A 20,165-nucleotide genomic window follows, 5' to 3' on the forward strand; every position below is an offset into this window, starting at 1 on the left:
CTCTGTCCTTCCCAGGGCCTAGCTCCCAGCAGGCCTCAGGAAATGCCTGTACCACACACTACGGGACAGATGGATCTAGAGCTCAAGGGGCAGGTACCCCTCTAACCTCTGCACTGCTCCCACCGCCATCCCAGACTGCTGGAGCTGGAAGAGGACCCCTTTCTGAGAGTTCCAGGGAAGCAGGGACTTTGCTGGGTCCCCAGCAGAAGATCAGAGGTCAGTCACCTGTCCCAAGACACCCCAAGAAGCCCTGCAGGGCTGAACCTGCTCTGCCTCACCTTTCTCTGTCCCCCACCCCAACTCCAGCAGCCCACCCCCATTTGGGACTTGGCAGAATACAGACACAGTCTTTATTCCAGCCCCCACCCCAACCCAACTGGCAGCTCCTAGCCTGCTGCCTTTGCCCAGACATGGCAGAGGGGCACTGGCAGCTTGGAGATGGAGTTGATTTTCCCTTTGGCAGTGGGGCAGAGGGGGGAGGGGAGAGGCTTGGCCCCCACTGGGTGAGGGGAGAGGGCAGGGATGCAAGTCCAGACAAGAGGCAGAGGGAGAACATGATTACACGACTTTCCCAGCTCCTGGGGTCATGACATTATGCCTGGGGGCGTGGGGGGGGGGCAGTCCTGGGTTCCCACTTTAGAGCTGCAGCCCTGGATCCCAGCAAATCTATGCTTTCTAGGCTCCCAGGTGAGCGTCTGCCGGGTGTGGGGGACACGGTGGGCTTCCCTCCGGCCCCTCCCTCCCCCAGCTGAGCTCTTTCCCTCGCCCACTCCCACCCATTTCTCCACCGTTCTGTGCTGTGTCTCCTCTTTCCTGCCCGGCCCTTCTCTTTCCCCCTCCTCTCCCCTCGGCCCCCACCCTCTTCCTCCGGCTCCCTCTCCCTCTTTCCCCTGGCCCCCTCCTCCTCCCTCGGTGGGGCTGCTTTCTCCCTGACTCAGCAAGGTGCTTTATAAGGTGCTGAGGGGGCTCCGCCAAATCCAAACCACATTGCCTGAGCAGGCTCTCCAGCAGGCGCGGGCTGGAGCGGGGAGCGACCAGGCCGCTCCCCCGGCCTCCCTCCTGACTCCCTCTGGCTGAAGGGGTGGCTGCTAGGAGGCCTCCAGGCCGGCCTCAGTGCCAGTCACACTCTGGGCATCTGCCTTCTTGACCTTGGCATGGGCATCAAAAGGTCTAGGGCTCATCCGCCAAGAATGTCATTGAAACTCCAGTTCTGGCGGGGGTGGGGGGGTGGGGGGGGCGTGGGGGTGGGGGTGGAGGGGCCCCGGCACTTTCCAGAAGGGCCTTCCGAGGCAGGTTTTCTCAGAACCGCCACTGATGGCCCAGAAAGTCCCCGGCCCCCAGCCCGGGCCAGCTCTCCTGCCCAGCTCTTTTCTCCTTGTTTAGGAAAGAAAGAAAGAAAGAAAGAAAGAAAGAAAGAAAGAAAAAGGAACGAAAGAAAGAAAGAGAAAAAAAACCAAACCCAACAACAAAGTCTGTCCCACTCCAGTGAGGTAATTGGAAACAAACTTCTCCCCCACCCCCTTGCCCCCCCACCCCATCCTCACAGCACAGGGAAGGGGAGAGCTGCCCGGGACGGCGCTGGGCAGGACCAGGCCGCCTGCTCTGACCCGCAGGAGGGACGCTGGCAGGGTGCCCTCCTGTCTGTGCGGCCGAGGGGCAGCGGGGGTACAGACCAGCCCGAGCGCGGGGTCACCTTCCCCGGCTGGCCCAGCCCTTTGAGGCAACATCCACGGCAACAAAAGCAGCTGATCACCAAGGGATGGGGTTGGGGGTCTGGTTCCAGGGCGCTGGGGCCCTGGAGCCCAAATGACTGTCCCCCAAGAGAACCACCCGGCGGGGCGGCCGCGCTCCGGGAGCGGGAGGTGTTTTCTTGGGTCTCCTGGCACCGCAGTAGCCAGAGGAAAGGGAGACCCTCGGGGGGCTCTGGGCTTGGGGTCCTCCAGGAAGCCAGAACAGCAGCTCCCGCCCCGGGCCCTTGGGGAGGCCGCAGGGAGAGACACCCCGGCCCAGCGGCCCCCGCCCGGGAACACGGCCTCCCCCAACCCCAAAGGCGGGCGCAGCCACCACACCGGCTGTTTCGGGGCGCTTTCCACAAAGGGGTCGCGGCCGTCGGTCGCCTCCAAAGGGACTCAGCGCTGGGCTGAGTCACCCCCAAGCCTCTGGTGTCCACGCTGGTCGGGCGCCGGCCGCGTGCGGATTAATGAATGGCCAGGCCCCCCGCCCCCGCCCCCGCCCCGCGGGGAAGAGCCGGGAACCCCGTGACCTCGGGGGAAGCGGCCGGCCCGGGCCGCGGAGCCCTCGCCTCCCCGGCGGGCGCGGGCCCGGTTAGTCACCTGCCCGGGCCGCGGAGCCGGCCGGCCGGGCGGGACAATGGGCAGGGGCGGCCGGCCAGACAAAGGGCAGCAGGAAAAACACCATCACCCGCCGGCCGGCCGCTGGCACGCGGGGGGATGGATGTGTCACCGCGGCGCGGGGGGGCCGGCGGCGGAGGTGGGCGCGGGCGGGCGGGCGGGCGCGGGGGCCGCTCGCTCGCGGGGCGCCGCCGGCCGGTGCCCCCGCCCCGCCCCGGGCCCCGGGGGTGCCGCCGCGGCCCCGCCGCACCTCGCCCCCCCTCGGGGCCGGGGGAGGGAGCGAGCCCCGCCGCCTCCCTCCGCCGCCCCGCCTCCCCCACCTCGGGGAGGGCCGCTACAATTTGTGGTTACAGCTTTACACGTCAGAAAAAAAAAAAGTTCGCAGAATGTCCCACACCGAAAAAAAAAATCCGAAACCGAGCGAAAAAAACCTGCGAGTGGGCCTGGCGGATGGGGTTATTCGAGCCTCGCCCGCCGCGGCTCGCGCTCCCGCTCCGCCGCCTCCGCGAGAGGAGCCGCCGGGCGGCCCCATGGACCTCCGGGCAGGTAGGCGCCGGCCGCCCGCCCCGCCGCCCGAGACCCGGCCCCGCGCGCCCCGGCGGCCCCGGCGGGCGGGGGCTCGGGCCGGGCGCCCGCGAGGGGCCGGCGGGACGCGGCGCGCCCGGAGGCAGCGGGGCCGGGCCGGGGAGCCGGGGGCCGGGGGGGCCGGGGAGCTGGGGGTGCCGGGGAGCCGGGGGAGCCGCGGGGGCCGGGGGTGCAGGGGTGCGGGGGGAGCCGGGGAGCCGGGGGTGCCGGGGGCCCGGGCCGCGCGCCGACCTGGGAGGCGCCACCTGGAGCCCCGCGAGGCGGCGTCCGACGCCCCCGGCGGGGAGAGCGGCGCGGGCCGGGCCGGGCCGGGCCGGGCCGGGCCGGGCCGGGGAGGCGGGCGCGGCCGGGGGCGCCGGGCCGGCGGCGGGGAGAGGCCGACACCTCGGGCCGCGCCGCGCTCCCCCCGCGGCCCGCCGGGAGGGGCGGCGGGCGGAGGGCAGAGCCGCCGGGCCGGGCCGGGCCGGGCCGGGCCGGGGCTCGGGGCGCCGGGCCGCGCGGGCGGCAGGTAGGGGCGGCGGGCGGCGGCGGCGACCCCCCGGCGCGGCCCGGGGCCTGGGAGTGATTAGCGCGGGGGGCGGGCGCCGCCCGGCCGGACCGAGCAGGAAAAAGTCCGTCAGCGGCCGGGCAGCGGCGGGCGGGCGGGCGGCCGGGCGGGGAGTGGACGCGCGGGAAAGGGCAGCGGCCCGGCCGAGCCCCGAGCCCGGCGCCCCGGACCCCGCCCCCGCCGCCGGGCGGGGAGCCCCGGGCGGGCGCGGGCCGGGGGCGGGGCCGGGGCCGGGGCCACACAGGGGGAAGGCGCCGCCGCGGGAGGGCACCGGGCCGAGGTCAGCGCCGGGGGCGGGGGGGCCCGCGGCCGCCGCCGGCTTCTGGGGCCGAGCCCGGGGGAGCCCGCGCCCGCGTCCCCGCGCTGCCGCCTTCCGCCCGCTGCGCCCCGGGAGCCCGCCCCGCCGGGCGGCCGCGGGAGGGGCGGCCGGGAGGGGAGGGGGCGCGGGCCGGCTGGGGGCGCGGACACCACCTCTGGGGCGCTCCAGCCCGGGCCCTGCCCTCCCGACCTCCGCGGCCAGGGCCCCGGGGCCCCGTCCCCCCGCGCCCGCTCGGGCCCTGGAACCGCGCGCTCCGCCAGCGCCGCCCGAGGTGGCAGCGCCGGGCAGCGGGGCGGGCAGCCCCCCGCGCGGGACCCTGTAATGGCTCCCGCGCCCCTCCCGCGCCGCCCGGCTCACACTGCGCGCCCGCCGCCAGCCTCCAGCGACACTTCACATTCCTCCGCACAATCCCACCTGCTTGTTCACACCCGGCCCGCAGCCCCTCCCCTGCCGCCGCTGCGCACCCTTTCAAGCTCCCCCCACGCTGGCCTGGCCGGCGGGGCTGTTTCCTCCACGAGGGCCCTGGCCTCGGCTCTCAGCCGGCAGCCTGGGCCACCGCGCCGCCCGCCGCACACCGGGTCCTCTACCTGCCACACCATCCAGAACCCGCTCCAGAAGACCCGCTCCTGTGCCCCTGCTGGCCTCGGGAGGCCGGGAGGCCGGCTTCTTGCCCGACCCTCAGCTGCTTCTCTCATGGAGATTGGAGGGGAAGGGCAGGGAGAGGGCAGCAGAGGGGATGCCCCCCAGGCCCGGTGGAGACCCTTAGCGCAGAGCAGCCCTCCAGCTCCTTCCGGGGATGGGCTGGGGCACAGCAGGGGCGCCTGACTTCTGGGCCCACATGTGCCCACTCACTAAGCCACTTCTCCAAGTCTGGGGCACAGAGCGCCAAGGGGCAGGGAGGGCGAGGGAAGAGGGCCGAGTCTGTGGGCCTTTCCCTGGAAGGGCAGCCTGGGACCAGTCCCAAGGAGGGTTCCTATGGTCTCAATGCCTGGATCTCACACCACAGTGACCACCGCACCCTGAAACCACTTCCATTCCCCCAGTTCCTCAACAGACTCTTGTAAGGTCACCGGGTGCAGGTCCTGGTATGGTCTGAAGGCAGGGCCTTGCCTTCTGGCGTTAGCACCTCTGAAGCTGCAAGCCTCCTGCTCTTCAGTCCTCAGCTTTGACCTCTGAGCCCCACCCATGGCAGCATCTCCCTGCCCAGCTCATCTGCACACCGGGCACCCCCTCCTGAGTGAGCTAGCTGGGGGTACAAGCCTGGCCCTGAGGGTCAGCTGGCTAAAGCCACAGGGCCACGGGTGTGCCTGCCTGTGCAATGGGTCAGGGTGGCCCTGTGCCTGCGTGAGTGGAGGCTGTGTGTATACACACACACACACACACACACACACACACACACACGGGTGTTCCTGAGGGGGCCTCGGTTCCCAGGGCCCAGGGATCTGGATGGAATTAGGGGCTGGCCCGGGTGGGGGCCAGGATGGGGTGGGGCGCAGCAGGAAACGTGAGCTGTGCTCATTAGCTCCTCGTGCTCAGCGGATTTATAAACACAGGGGAAGACGGGATGTAAACAATCAGTGGGCAGCAGCCAGAGGCAGAGCTGGGCGGGGGGCTGGGCTGGGGGCCGGGGAGGGGAGCAGAGCAGAGCAGAGCAGGAGCAGCCCCCTGGGCCGGTCCACCTGCACACCAGGGCCTGGAGGAGGCTGGAGGCTATGTGGGGCTCAGATGCCCACCACACGCTCCGTCCTAGGTAGCTGCTGGGAGGTTCCAGTGCTTCCCACTGAGCCACAGGTGTCCTGCCCCCCACCACTTCCAGTTTTGCTGAGAGGGGGATCCTGGCCCAGAGTGGCGGCTCTCCTACTGGAGGACAGTGCCTGTCCCCTGGCCTCCTCTTCCTCCTCTCCATGCCTCCCTCTGGATCTCTCAGACTCCGTTCCTCTTTCTGGTTCTACTCATGGGTGGGTCAGTGGGCGCTTCTGCTCTCCCCCTACACCCCCCCAGCCTGCAGTGACACAGTTACCTCAGAACTGAAATATTCCTGGGAACACCGGCCTGGTCTGGTTAATTTCACGAGCCGTTTTTCTGCCCAGATGACTTAGCTCTTGTTTATCCAAAGGCTTCTCCCCCTGCAGTCCCTGTGCAGGGAGCCAGTCTTCCCCAGGGATATCCCAGAGGGTCCAGAGGCCAGGGAAAACCTCACCCCACCCCCACCCTGCCACGCACAGGCAGGCAGAGCCCAGTTCCAGAATCTAGGGAAGCAGGGGTGGGGGAAAGGCCAGCCCAGCTCCCCGTTCCTGCTGCAGCCAGGACCCTGGGCCTTGCCATGAGCTGCGAGCCAGGCCAAGCTTCATTCTGAAAGCTGCCTCGAGGCTGGAAGGGCTGCTGCCCCTCGGCCTCCAGCCTCCCCAACTCACCCTGCGTGGTGCCCATAGGGCCCTGGGGGTGACTCGGCCGGATATCCAGGCTGCGGGTGGCCTAGGCCCATGCAGAGAAGGGCCTGGAGTTGCCTTGGGAATGTGACGAATAAGGAAGGAGACGCGAGTCACCGAGAGCTCTGGGTGGAAAGGAAGCGGGAAGAAAGGGGGTGCAGGAGAGAAAATGCAGGGGCTGATGGGGAATGGGAGGAGGGCTGCCTGCCTCCCCAGAGTGGCGGGTGCCTGCTCCTTCTCTCTTCCCTGAACACACTCCCTCAAACCAGGAGACTTCTTTTCACTCGAGAAGGCTGAGACCAGTGACCCTCCCATGTCCCCCACTCGCCAGTGAGGTCAGCCGGCCAAGCTGACCAGCAGTCAAAAGTGACCAGTCGGGCCCCTGTGCAAGCCCTACCTGATCCCCACTCCTGGTCAGGGGGTCAGGGACATTTTCACAAGTTAATCCTAAACGCCTCCCCATGGGAAACCCTCTCTGAAGCCCTGACCCAGGGTTGTGATGGACACCAAGCCTGCCCTCACCTCAGGTCTTCACCGCCAAACCTCCCCTCTAGTGCACTCACAGGCGAACCCTACGGCCGACTTATTTCTAATGATCAAAGCGAAATGTCACTGCGGAAAATCTGAAAATATAAAATACAAACCACTTACCCTCTCACACCTACCGAGTTCAAAACCCAGACTGGCCGCGCCCTCAGTGACACACCATGCATCACGCGCCTGACAGCTCCGTCCGCAAATTCGCCAGCCTGAGCCCCAGCCAGGCCCCGCCTGCCCACTCCTGACCACAGCCCCGGCCGCGGCCAGCCAGCCAAGTCCCGACTCTGCACCAACCTGGAGCTTTCGAGTAACAGTCTTTTAGCTCACTGACGATCAGTCCTCACCCGACTCGAGCCCTGATTGACTTGACTGGTCTCAGTGCCCACTGGCTCCTGGCCTAGTCCTCTTGACCTTGGGCCTCACCGAAAGTGGGGACGATCATGTTTCCCAGGGGCCTGTGTCCAACCTCACAGCACTGAGCCCTGGCCCCAGGCAGCCCGGGATGCCCAAACTGTTCAGTGTCAAAAGGTGACAATTTCAACACATTAAACACCCCCCTAACCCCAAAAGCTAATCAAAAGACCTCATCCTAGTCAAATTCATCCAACACCATAGACGAACGAGGCAGACTTCCACCCTGTGGCCAATCCCTGAGCGTGAAGCGAAATCTCCTTCTATCTAACGCCTTCCTGTGTCCCCACACCCAGGGGTGATACCCACCCCGACTCCAAGCACCGCTCCTGCCTCCTTTAGCCTGACCTCGGGGGTCTGCCCCTCTACCTTGCTTCTGCCCTGTGGGGCACCTTGCCTCAGTGGCTCCTCTCAGACTCTGGGGCGGCCTCTCTCACCACCCCACCAGCTCTGGCACTGCTGCTCCTCACCCCTTGGCGCCCCCGTCCCCCCGCCCCCAGGCTGCAGTGGGACTGGAAGGCGGGGTGAGGAGTCTGAGGTCGGACTGGAACTGTGGGATATGGGCTTGCAGTCCCCAGGCCTGCCCCCTCCCCGCCCCGCACCCTGTGCCGGCACACACGCTGCAACCCTCTTAGCGGGCGCGCGCTCACATGTGTTCCGGTTGCAACTGCAGACACTCACGCAGGCCGGGCCCGTGCCTCTCTCCTCGGCCCCCGCCTCCCATCTGGTGTCCTCCGCCAGCCCAAGGTGGGGACAGGCACCTAAGGGGCAGCCAGCCGCTTCCTCAGACCGGGCGGGCCCGCCCTCACCCTCTCGCCCGTCCTGCCCACAGGGGACTCGTGGGGGATGCTAGCTTGTCTGTGCACCGTGCTCTGGCACCTCCCTGCAGTGCCAGCCCTCAACCGCACAGGGGACCCGGGGCCTGGCCCCTCCATCCAGAAAACCTATGACCTCACCCGCTACCTGGAGCACCAGCTCCGCAGCTTGGCTGGGACCTACGTGAGTATCGGGGCAGCTCGGGGCTGGGAGCGGGTGGGGCGCCAGAGGAGCTGGGGGCGAGGGACACGAGGGTGGAGGAGTCCCGGTGAATGGCCGGGTGATAAGGAGGGGCGCTTTGGCCCCAAGCAGTCTCGGAGTCTAGCCTACCTCCTGCCCTTCCCTCTTAGGTACTCCCCTGCTCCCCGTGCCTGGCCCCAGGACTAGGCATGTGGGCAGGCCTCGCACCCGCCTTGGCCCGCTGCCCCACTGGCTGCCGGCCCAGCCGCCCGCCTCCCCCCGGGGGCCGGGGAAGTCTCCTCTGTTTACACCGTGTTGTGGTGTCTCTTGCCCGGGTGGGGCTGGGTGGGGTGGTGGGGCCCCACCTCCCGTGCCTGTGTTCCAGCTCGCCTCTGCCCCAGACCTGGGGCCCTGCAGCTCCGGACCCACGGGCCTCCCTTCCGTCTGTCTCGCCCGTCCTGGCTGGGCCTCCTAGGGCGGACTTGAGGGAAGGGGGCTGCAGGGAACCCAGGCCAGTCGTGATGGGGGGGCCGGGGTGTGGACGGAAGTTATGCCGTAAGGACTTGGGGGCAGTCCAGAGGTGTCCAGGGAGCCCAGGAGAGAAGGAAGGAGGGTCGGAGTTGCCGAGGACCGTGGGGAACCGGCCCCCTCTTCCCGTGTTCCTCTTCCACATCCCAGACCCTACTCTGGAGCCAGGGAACGAAAGGGGAGGAGGGTGGCGGGGGAGCTGGCTCCAGCCCCAGGATACACCGAGGAAATTAGTTTGTCTCTGTGCTTGTCAGCGTGTGAACCTCCCCCTGGGCCCTGGCCTATCCCAGGCCTCGCCCCTCTCCTCCCTGTTTCTCCAGGCTGCGCTGTCTCCCTCAGCCCTTTCCCTGGGCCCCAGGCCTCTCCCCCGAGGGTTGGCAAGGCTCTGTCCTCTTCCCCAGCCTGTCTTCCAGACCCTTCCTCTAGCCCCACTCAGGAGACTGCCTCAGTCTCTTCCTGCGACTGTGAACCCCTCCAGGGGCAGTCGGTGAGCACAGCCACCAGGGTGGGACGGGGCCTGTGAAAGAGGCAAGTGGATCCCGAGGCCCGCAGGCCTCTGGGCCTCAACACCCGAGTCTTTGCTCACTTGGGTCTCCCCTCCTGAAGGCCTGGACTTGACTGCTGCCCCTCTAGTTCCTGACCCTCTTCCTCCTGGCTTTTCCTGCCAAAGTTCTCGAAGGAGTGGTCTACACCCTCTGTCTCCACTTCCTCTCCACCCACTCACTCCTTAACCCCCTGCGATCTGGCTTCCAGGCCACTGCATCGGTTCTCTCCAAGGCCGCCAGGCACCTCCTGCTGCCGAGCCCGAGTCCTCTCTGAGGCTGTTCCTCTCTGTTTTGCAGCCTCGCTGTCGAGCACTGCTGCCTCCTTGGCTCCTCTCCTTGGCTCTGCACTCTCCTGGTCCACTTCTGCTCTGCAGCCTGGCCGCCTGGCTCCTCACGCTCCTCTTCCTCTCTGCCCCGCCCCGTGGGCGCCCTCCCAAGATCCGCACCTGTCAGCTCGTCCTTCCTGGTACCTCCTGTGGGTCTTCTCTTTCTGCGCCTCTCCATGGGCGAGCTCGCCGCCCCCATTACGTCAGCGGTTGCCTCCACGCAAATGACATCCTCGGAGAACTGTCGGGAAGGCCGGGCCCAGAGAAGCCTGTAGCTTGGAGATGGGGCCGGTGTCGGGGGACACGCAGTGGAAGCTCGGGCACAGGTGTCTCCGGGGCCCAGCCAGCTGCTCTGCCCTTCTCCCATCACCCTCTCCTTTTCACAGCTGAACTACCTGGGCCCTCCCTTCAACGAGCCTGACTTCAACCCACCTCGGCTGGGAGCGGAGACGCTGCCCAGGGCCACGGTCAACTTGGATGTGTGGCGAAGCCTCAACGACAAACTGCGCCTGACCCAGAACTACGAGGCCTACAGTCACCTTCTCTGTTACCTGCGTGGCCTCAACCGCCAGGCGGCCACGGCCGAGCTGCGCCGCAGCCTGGGCCACTTCTGCACCAGCCTCCAGGGCCTGCTGGGCAGCATCGCGGGCGTCATGGCAGCTCTGGGCTACCCGCTGCCCCAGCCCCAGCCCGGGACTGAGCCCACCTGGGCCCCCGGCCCTGCCCACAGCGACTTCCTCCAGAAGATGGACGACTTCTGGCTGCTGAAGGAACTGCAGACCTGGCTGTGGCGCTCAGCCAAGGACTTCAACCGGCTCAAGAAGAAGATGCAGCCTCCGGCAGCTGCGGTCACCCTGCGGCTGGAGGCCCATGGCTTCTGATCCCCGACCTTTGCCACCCCCCCTGCTCCCACACTGAGAGGGGGAATGGAGTGCCAACTCCTGTTGAGCCAGGACACAGAACCGGTGACCCGCCGGCCTCCTGAGGACTTGGATGAGGCCCGATGCCATGGGGCCGCCCTCCCCGCTCCCCGAAGCCCTGCAGGTCTGGGGAAGAGGGGCCATTTCCACGGGAAGTAACATCCCAGGGAGCCTCCTGTGTCCCAGGCCCACCCCGGCCCTCGAGTGGCAATTCCTGGAGGACTGCCGCAGCGCATGAGTCTTGCTGGGGTAGAGCCCTCTGGCTGCCCTGCTCCTGGGTGGGAGTCACCCCTTGCCCCCAAAATAACCTGTCCTGTTTAGGAAACAAACACGGTGGCGAGTCCCAGCAGGAAGAGCCTCCCACCAGGGTCACCGATGGGAGAGTTGGGGTCTGCAGGGGCTTAGAAAGCAGAAGAGACCACCCTAAAAGCAGAGGGCCAGGGCCAGCGCACCCAGCAGCCACCGAGCCCGCTGGTGGCACAGGGGGCAGCCAAAGGGCTCTCGCCCGCCTTGCAGTGTCTTGCCGGCATCACGGTGCCTCCTCGCCACCCCTTTCCCAGGTGTCTGTGGGTTGCCTAGGCTGGGGGGGCAACTGGAGCCACAGGATTTCCTGAAAGTTTACATTGCAGTAGCATTTCGGGGGGTGGGGGCAGCTCCCCCAGGCCCTGCTCCCCGGCCCCACCACTCATGACTCTAAGTTTGTTGTATTAATATTTATTTATTTGGAGATGTTATTTATTAGATGATATTTATTGCAGAATTTCTATTCTTGTATTAACAAATAAAATGCTTGCCCCAGATCACCATCTCCTTGTTGGCCAGGCCCCGCCCAGCCCCCTCGTTCTCCCTGCCTTGCCCTCCCCTGGTGCCCGTGGCCGGCGGTGAGAGCGGGGCTCTCAGAAAAGGCAAAAGCTTGGGGAAGAGGCTTCCCTGCTCATCCACCAGAAAGATGTGCCCACAGCAGAGGCCTGCATCGGCTCTGCCCCGGTGCCGCTCGCCCTCAGCCCTCCCAACACCTCCCTGTCCTCAGCCGGCTTCCTTCCCCGGCCTTTACTCACCTCTCCGGTCTACCTCACCTCTCTAGATTGCTTCCCGGGCTGTACAGGTCTCCCCAAAAGCTCACCAAGTGCCCTCAGCGCTGGGCAGGCAGCTCACAGCTTCCCCAGGGCCCCCACCTGTCCACTCGCCGACAGCCCACCCCCTCCCCCGCCCGCGGGACCCGCCCCTTCTCAATTCCCAGGGAGAGAGATGGCCTCGGGCTGAGGCTCCCTCCGCTCCTTTCTCTACCACGAGAGGCCGTGGACTGAGGGAGGAGACGAGCAACCACCGATGGCAACACCCCCCCCCCCACCCCCTGCACACACACACAGATGCGACCAGGAGGAGGCCCAAGCTCAGGTCTACCTGCTGGTGACCTGGGAGCCGCTGGTCCAAGCCCTCTCCGCTCCAGGCTCCCCAGCTGCAAAGTGGGGACGATTTAATCCTCTCCTGGGCCTGCTGGCGAGGATGACTAAACCGGGCTCGGCGGTGAGGAGTAGTCCCAGCCTCCTGGACAGGCCAGCCGGCTCGCGTGCCGCGCGGCGAGGAGTCGCTGGGTAAAAGGACAGGCTAGCTGTTTGCACGTTACACGGCTAGTTTACGTGGGGCTGCTGGAGACGGCGCCTCAGCGAGGAAGTAACAGATGGCAGTAAAGGCCTGATGACCAGCCCACGGTGGCACTGACTGGTGCCAGAAAGCCCAAACACGTCCCCAGCCCAACCTGACTCCTGCCGCATGCAGCCCGCCATGTGTGGGGGGAGAAGACCGGCCTGTCTGAGTGATGAGGGCTGGGGCGCGCAGGTGGGCCCTGGCTGGGAGGTGCAGTGTGGAGTGCCGAAAAGGGGGAGGCGGGCGGAGGCACGAGCTGAGTCCCTGGGCCCGGGTAGAGGCCCATGCCTGCCCCGAGGGGCTGAGAGGTGTTAGTCCAGGCGTGGCCAGGGCCACCTGCAGGCTGCCACCCACCTGACAGGAGGAGAGACCACTGGCCGTCTCCATGGGGGGGGCGGAACACGAGCCGCTGCCTGTCCTGTGCTCAGCACCAAGCGAAGGTGAGGCGGATACAGGGACAGGAAGGCCGCCACGGCGCTACCCCGTGAGCTTCCTGGGGCAGACGCCGAGTCTCCCTCTCCTCTGTCCCAGCCCCAGTTCGACTCCAGCCCAGAGAATAGAGGTATTGAATAAATGACCCAGAAGACTGGGATCCCTGCCCCCACCCCCAATTCTACAAGGCCAGGTAGAACCCAACCAAGCGCAGAAGGACCGCGGCAGAGGAGGAAGGCAGCCAGGATGAGTGGCCGTGGGGCCTGAGGCCCGGGCGCCTTCCGGGGTCTTGTACCCCGGCGCTTCTGTGGAAGGGCATGAGGAGGGGTCTGCTGCATCGTGGGCAGGACGGGCCAGTTACAGTGTGTCTTCCTCTCAGCGGGTAGCATCTTGAGGGCAGGCGCCACCACTCCCTCACGTTTACACCCCTACAGCACCTCAGCACACGCTGGGCCCAGACTCCAGTACTCCGTGGTTCCCTTGAAAGTGATTCAAAGAACGTCAAGAGGAGTGTACCAGAGTCACGGGGAGACTGTTAAGAAGGCAGCTGATCAACAGGGTGCCCGGTAGAACTGAGAGAAAGAAACGGGGAGCACCTGCTGGCCTCGGTGGTCAGGGAGGTGAACAGTTGAGAGGCAGACACCAGACGGGGAGGTTAATGGCTCAGCAGAGCGGAGGGTGAATGGATTACCCAGAGTGGACGGCAGCCCGAGGGGTCAGCTAGAGGGAGTAGTGGCCCCACCGAGGGGAGCTTCGTTTGCCTGGTTGGTTTGCTGCTGTGGGGTTTAAACAGAAGAGGCCTAAACTTGTCATTGCTGGCTGAGGGGGTGGCGCAGGACAGGAACGGAGAGACCGGGGGTGGAATTGGGACAAGCAAGGAGCCAAAGGGTGCTGGCAGCCCCTGGACCCAGGGGACATCAGCAAACACTGGGTGCCAGGAAACACCCGCCCGTCCAGGCTCTCCTGACGAGTCTCTGTCCGGACTGCGCTGCCTGGGTCGTGGTGTCCTCGGCAGCCAGAGGACAGGGCAGAGTGGAGAGGGGGCCCTTCCGAGGCGGGGGGCAGCAAGGCAGGACGACGGCCGGTCACGGTGCCACAGGCTCCAGAGGACCAGACTGTGCAGCAGCGGGGACTGGGGGTGACTGGGAGAGGTGGGGAGCTGGAGTTCACTCCCACTAAGGACACAGAGGATACATTCTGAGGAGGAAGGTGGGGTAGGTGGTGACAGGGGAGAGCAGTCACAGAGGCATTTCAGAGCGAGTTCTTGAACTCTCCCCCGAGGAGCTCCCCACTGATGGCTGGGTCTTGCCGCTGTGGCCTGTGGGGCAGGGAGCCCTGCCAATGAGGGGTCGGCAGTCGTCTCTGTGAGTCTGTCATGGGTTCTCCACCCATAGCTGCTTCAGGAGAGCTCTGAGTTTGGGGTGGTTGCCTCAGGCTTCCCCCCTTCGTTATGGCCTCAGTCAGGGGCTCAGGTGTCAGAGGTCAACTTGAGAACCTGGAACACCTGGGTCCTGCAGAGCCGTGAGGGGGAGGGGGGCGGCGGTCATTCTAGCCAGTTGCTGTTACCAGGAAGGCAAGAGGCACCTCAGGAGAGAGGAGCGGGTCAGGCTGTCACCAGCTAGGGAACCTGGAGAGCGCCTGTGAGAGAAGAGCTGACTCCCGGGAGGCAACTTGGGGGGCGGGGAGTAGGTCTTGAGGAGGCTGTGGTGGGGGTGGCAGAGGCTAGTCATGTCTTGCCACCTCTCTGCAAAGACTAAATGAATATCCAGGACTTAGGGGCCCTCTTAGCACGTGGAGAGACTCATTCACTCATCACACACACACACACACACACACACACACACACGCCTGCACACACACGCACACTCCATTCAGCACCCCCACCAGAGGGGAAGGGCCCAGGGCCTCCCTTCCACGATAACCTAGAGGGCAAGGGCCAGCGTGCCAGGCCTGGCGGCACACTCTGGGGGAGGCTCCATTTCAGCTCCCCCTTCTTCACTGGCGCCACAACTGTCCCTGCCTTTGTCCCTTCAACTGCGAAGCTCCCTGACTCAGCCTGGTTCCCCAATTTCCCAGCAGTGGACAAAGCCCTTGTCAGTGGGTGCGTGGGGGTAGCGAGGGGGTAACGGTGGCTTTAGAACCAGAGCCTGAGCTCTTTCCTCCTCTCAGCCTTCAGGGTGCCTCACCCAGCCAGTCCAGAGGTCATGCTAGGCCCTTCCCCGACTTGCCCCCATCTCCCAGGTCTAGCTGAGGGTGGAAAGGAACCAGGGCCTCCTCCCAGCCGGACAAAGTCTGACACCTGGTGGCCAAGGTCAGAATGGCGCGTCTCAGCTTCCCGGAGCCAGGATGGTCAAGGTGAACCCGGAGGTGGTGGCAGGAGGGTGGGACTGGGCAGAAGCCACATCCAGTGACAGGCGATCCAGACCCAGGGGAACCCCGCCTTCCACCAGGCTCCTGCCCCTTAAGCCCACTAAGCACAAGACCCTGGAGTTGGGGGAGATGGGGTGTCTGGGAGGGTCGTGAGGGACTAGGAGGAGGTGCCTGAAAGAATTTTGGCCCACAGGGTGAGAATGGGGCCCAGGGTGTGTGAGTAGGTGGGGGCTGGGGTGTGAGTCTGGCTGCCCAGAATCTCCAGCTCAGGGTGGGTGGCAGGGCCTGAGGGATGAGGAGGGGGGGTGTGAGGGAGAGGGAAGGAGAGCCGGCTACGCCCCACAGCCCGCTGGGGCCCAGGCAGCTGCTTCCCTCCCTCTACCTGCCCCCACCTTCCGAGCTCAAGCTGGTTCTCCCCACAAGCCCCATCGTGAGCTGGGGGAGGGGAATGGGCTCTTAGGGAGCATGCGCAGAGCTGAGGCCCCCCCATCCTGCCACTTTGTCTGAGCTAAGCCAGGCCTAATCCCCCTTCCCCTTAGAGCCCTTGGTGGTGGGCCTCTGCTCTCAGGAAGGTGCTGGGCTCCTGTCCCAGCTCTTTTTTCTTGGTTCTGACAATAATTTGGTCTTGGCCATGAAGTGAAGGCCTGAGTGTCACCAGGTCAAGGCGTAAAGGCCACTCCTGCTAGTTCCATCACCAGCCTCTTAGGATCAGGCTAACTCGGGAACCCGGGTCTCAGGAAATTGCCTGAAGGAGAGAAAACTTAGGCCCAACTCAGAGTTCAGTGTGCGGCCTGAACTGGGCTGGACCCAGGGACAGTAGTTGGGGGGGACAGGGCAGGAGGCTGCCTGAGCGGGAACAAAATTTCAGGAAGGAAGGTGAGAGGGGCCAGGCAGGGTTGGGGGAGCAAAAAAGGAAAAGACCGGAGGACAGGGGGACCAAAGACCAGGCAGGTTCTCAGGAGACAGGAACGGGTCCCGAACCCCTGGGGCCCAAGGAGGAGGTCAAGGCTGCCTGGGGAGAGTACCCTCAATTCCAGACCAGGGATCCAGTCCCGGCACTAAAGCTGCCACCCTGACTCTCTTCCTTGGGGCTGGGGCGGCTTAAGGCCACAGAGACATTTCCCAGGTTGGGTGGGAGAGGCTAGCAGGGCTTGGGCCAGCCAGAGCTGGGGTGGCTGGCAGGGGCGGCCCAGACAGTGCCCACAGAGCAAGCCAGAGTGTCAGAGGAAAGGAAGGACTAGGCCCGGTGGCAGCAGGAGCTGCTGTGGCTGCCCGGCGGCACACCCCATTTCACGCTCCCTGGGCGGTGGCAGGGCCCCACGGCTATCAGCTTTCAGGGGTGGGAGGAACCAGGAATGAGGAGGGGTCTGCCCCACCCATGGCTCCCTACTCCCTCAGGCTTTGTGGGCCCAGTTGCTGGTGGCCACACACCTCCGGAACACCCATGAGGAGGGGTGGTCGGCCCCGCAGAGCCTGGACACCATCCCCTTCCCCAGAGTGCCTGGGGTCTGTCAGGCACTGGTGGAGAGAGCCTTCCTGCGTCCCTCCCCACCACAGCAGACCCCCCCCCCCTTTCACCCGCGCCCCCCAACCATGGTAGCGGATTCTCCAGGGCTTTCTCCCCTTCAGGGACGCCTCCTAACTCTGTGCCCCAGACCCCTGAGCCGTGGGAGAGGCAGAAGGCAGAGGCCTCTGAGCAGGCCCTCGCGCCCTGGAAGGAAGACTAGCAGGCTTCAGGAGAGGGCGATTCTCTGGGCCGGTCCTGCGTCTGATTCCCAGACTCCCACTGGCCAGTACTTTCCCCTGCTGCCAGGAAGTTGGTGCGGGAGGGGGGAGTAGGGGTGAGTCAGCGATGACCGGAGCCCAGGGACAAAGGTCATGGGTGGAGAATTGAGAGACACTGTTTACAATAGCCTGCCTCCTCCAGGAGGTCTTCCAGGGCTGAGCCGGTCCTGTGGTCCTGCCCATCTGGGGCCCACCCCCGCCCCCTCTCCTGTTTGTTAGGACTTTATCCTCTTGCTGACAACTTGTCCCGTCTGCCCCATGAGCTCTTGGGGGGCACGGAGGGGCCCCGCAGTGTGTTGTGACCAGCACCTGATGAACTGCAGAACGCTTCACCACCATCGCAGTCCAGTGCCCCCGCGGACAGTGCTCGGGACGGCCCGGGCAGCCGTAAGGCCACGCCAGCGTCAGGGTCACTTTCTGCACGTACTTGCACAGGGGAGAGAGGCCGACTCTACCCGAAGAGCAGGAGTCCACGCACACGCTGGCCTCCCGCGCAGGAGGGAACCTTCCTGACCAGTAGGATGGGCAGGCGCGGGCTGCGAGACCCAGGGAGCCCACAAGGCAAATGCCCGCCGAAGCGCGGGCAGTGTTTGGGGGGCAGGCTCAGAGGAGCTTTGGGAACCTCCAGACAGGTCTCCTGGGTCGCTCCCCGGAAAGGGGGATGGATTAGCCCAGCCGGCTCCGGACCTCCAGACCTGCCCCCACAAGGCTCGCGGGCCAAGGGGGGGTGGGGGGTTGGGGGGGAGGCTCCAGCTGGACTCTGGGGAGCCACTAACCGGCCACGGGGATTAGTGAGGCTGAAAGAACATTTGCCTAGGCAGGGAAAACGGGAAGTGAGAGGCCGAGGCGAAGCGTCTCCGAGTCCCCCGAGACCCGCCGCAGACCAATGAGGGGCAGCCGGAGGTGGTGCCGCCGGGGCGTCCCGACAGGTCCCCGCCCGGCCTCGCCCCCTCTTCCCCTCGCCCCCGAGCACAGCTGCGCCGCGGCCCCGCCCCCTCGGCCGCGCCGCCCGCCATTGGCTGGGGCCAGGCCCCGCCCCGCGGAGGCGGCCTGCCATTGGCCGGGCCTCGCGCCGGCGAGCCGGCGGGGGTGGGGGGCGGCGGCGGCCTGGAAGCCGCGCGCTTCCCCCGGCCCGTCTGGTCAGCGCGTCGGCCCGTCGCTGGCCCCGCGCGCTCGCTGGCCCCAGCCCTCGCCCGCGCTCAGCAGCTGTCTCCCGTGCCCACTGGCCCGTCTCCTGTCCCGCGTCGCCTCCTTCGCCTGCCTGGGTGGCCGCCATGGGCCGGAAGCGGCTCATCACTGACTCCTACCCTGTAGTGAAGAGGAGGGAGGACCCCGCCGGGCGCAGCAAGGGGGAGCTGGCGCCGGAGCTAGGTCTCGAGGGGGTGCGGGAGCCGTGGCCGCCGAGGGCCATGAGAGGGCATGGGCGGAGGTGGGCCGCACCCGGGGAAGTGAGGCCTGGCCCTGCTTCCTGGCAGGGCGGGCAGAGGGCCGGGCCCGGGGACAGCTGTGAGGCAGGCGGGGCAGGGGACCGGCCTGCGGGGCCCAGGCCCGGGCAGGCCTGAGGAGCTGCGTGTCATTGCAGGGGAAGAGCCCCAGCCCCTGAGCGTGGATGTGGACGAGACGGAGCTGGAGCTGCTGAGGCAGTTCGACCTGGCCGGGCAGTACGGCCCCTGCACAGGTGAGAGGCCCCGCCGCCGGGGCAGACCCGGAGCCCGCCCTGTCATCTTCTTGAAGCAAGCCAAGTGCCTGCCTGCCCCTCGGGCACTGTCTCCTGAGACCGAGGGGCGTGGAGGTTCCAAGACACCCCACCACACACATTCTCTACTTGGGACTCTCCCCTGCCCCTCCACGAAGCCGCAGGGTCTTCTTCTCACCCTGGCAGGGATCACGCGGCTGCAGCGCTGGCATCGGGCACAGCAGATGGGCTTGGAGCCTCCCCTGGAGGTGCATCAGCTGCTGCAGACCCACCTCGGAGACCCCCGCTACCAGCACAGGTCAGAGACAGCTGGGAGGCGCTCAGGGGCACTCCTGGCCTGGGAGAGGGCTTCTCTGACCTCAGGGAGAAATGGCTGCAGGCTGAGCAGGCAGGAAAGTTCCATCCTCTGGCTCCAAGGCAGAGGGTCGCTTTAATATTTGCATCTCTCTGAGCTGAGGTGAGAGGAGGGTGTACCCAGGCCCAAGGGACTATTTACTTAGTAACAAGGGGGTGCCAGGGACTAGAGGCCACGACCAAGAGCTGCAGCTGATGAAATCACATCAAGGGACTTGACTTCCGCTTTGGTTTCTCCCACCTGCCCTGCCACAGCCTCTGGCACCTCTATCCCCTTTGAGGCACCACCGAAGACCTGCCCGCCTCCCGAGATCCTCAGCAGAAGCAAGAGGTGGATGCTGCCCCTCGGCTCAGCTCTGCAGAAGCAAGAGGTGGATGCTGCCCCTCGGCTCAGCTCCAAATGGAGCACATTCGGCGGGACGGTCTCAGAGGGAGGGGAAAAGGCTGAACCTGGAGGCTGCAAGACTCAACAGCGCTCCCCTGGGGCGCTGCAAGAGCCTTCCCAGCTGAAGCCCGCTCCTCCCAGACGGAGGGTGGTCTCTGAGGACAAGGGCGTGGCCCCAGTGCCCACCGTGCAGCCCCTGGCTCCAGGGATGGTGTGGCAGATTAGGATGGCCGTTGGCAGAGCCACACTGGACAGACGATCTAAGGGGCCAAGACGCACCTACCCCCCTCCCCCCCCACAGCTGGGAGTCTGAGGGCAGAACTAGCTGAACTCAGGGTAAGGGGTTCACACTGCTTATCAATAAAGAACAAGGAGCCTGGAAGCTTGCTCTCCAGTCCTTAACGTGGCCCTGATTTGGCTGGTAGCACCTGCCAGCTGACAAGTGGGAGAGCCTCACCCTGCCTCCTCTTGCCCCCTTTACCCGGCAAGGTACCCGGAGGCCAGCAGCAGCCTCCTCACCTTATGTCTATCTGAAGGGAAGAAAAAGCTAAGAGACCACAGTCCTCACAGGAGCAGGGCGGCCTCTGGTGCCCCCTGGTGGTGCACAGGGAACTTGCTCTTTATTTTCGTTCCTGGGCAGCCAGGGAAAAACACACCTGACCTGCAGCCTCCTGCCCACGGTGCCCGTCTCACAAAAATAGGTCCTTTGTTGAAAGTAGGTCCAGGGGACCCATGGTGTATAAAGTCAGACAGACCTACCCATTCCCAGCAAGCACCCCACGTTGGGGGCCACCTGTATCCAAAATAGAAAGGGAGGGTCTTAACTGCAGAAACTCCTTCAAGATGGCCACCCTCTGTGGGGCGTGGACACACACACACACACACAGAGTATGTGTTGAGAAGGGTGGGGTGGTCTCCTTATGCAGCAGCCAGTGCATTCATCCGGGGGCAGAGGAAGGCGGCTCCATGAACTCCCTGGCCTAAGCACCACTGATCCTA

At 65.8% G+C, this 20,165-nt stretch overlaps 2 protein-coding genes across 2 annotated transcripts; both read left to right on the forward strand.

Annotated features, from left to right (window-relative positions):
• Window positions 1-8,019: 8,019 nt before the first annotated feature.
• Window positions 8,020-10,458, forward strand: CLCF1 (cardiotrophin like cytokine factor 1; the record flags this gene model as incomplete). Its single annotated transcript, XM_084242943.1, has 2 exons — window positions 8,020-8,181; window positions 9,964-10,458. Exons 1-2 carry the CDS (start codon window positions 8,029-8,031, stop codon window positions 10,456-10,458), a joined length of 648 nt encoding a protein of 215 aa, XP_084099069.1. The 5' UTR covers window positions 8,020-8,028.
• Window positions 10,459-18,005: 7,547 nt separating this feature from the next.
• Window positions 18,006-19,496, forward strand: POLD4 (DNA polymerase delta 4, accessory subunit; the record flags this gene model as incomplete). The annotated part of the gene is made up of 4 exons (XM_084256038.1): window positions 18,006-18,102; window positions 18,314-18,409; window positions 18,614-18,725; window positions 19,037-19,496. 4 exons carry the CDS (start codon window positions 18,006-18,008, stop codon window positions 19,059-19,061), a joined length of 330 nt encoding a protein of 109 aa, XP_084112164.1. The 3' UTR covers window positions 19,062-19,496.
• Between the last annotated feature and the right edge of the window lie 669 nt (window positions 19,497-20,165).

The sequence above is a fragment of the Talpa europaea genome, assembly GCF_964194135.1.
Source record: "Talpa europaea genome assembly, chromosome: 1".
Lineage (NCBI taxonomy): Eukaryota > Metazoa > Chordata > Mammalia > Eulipotyphla > Talpidae > Talpa > Talpa europaea.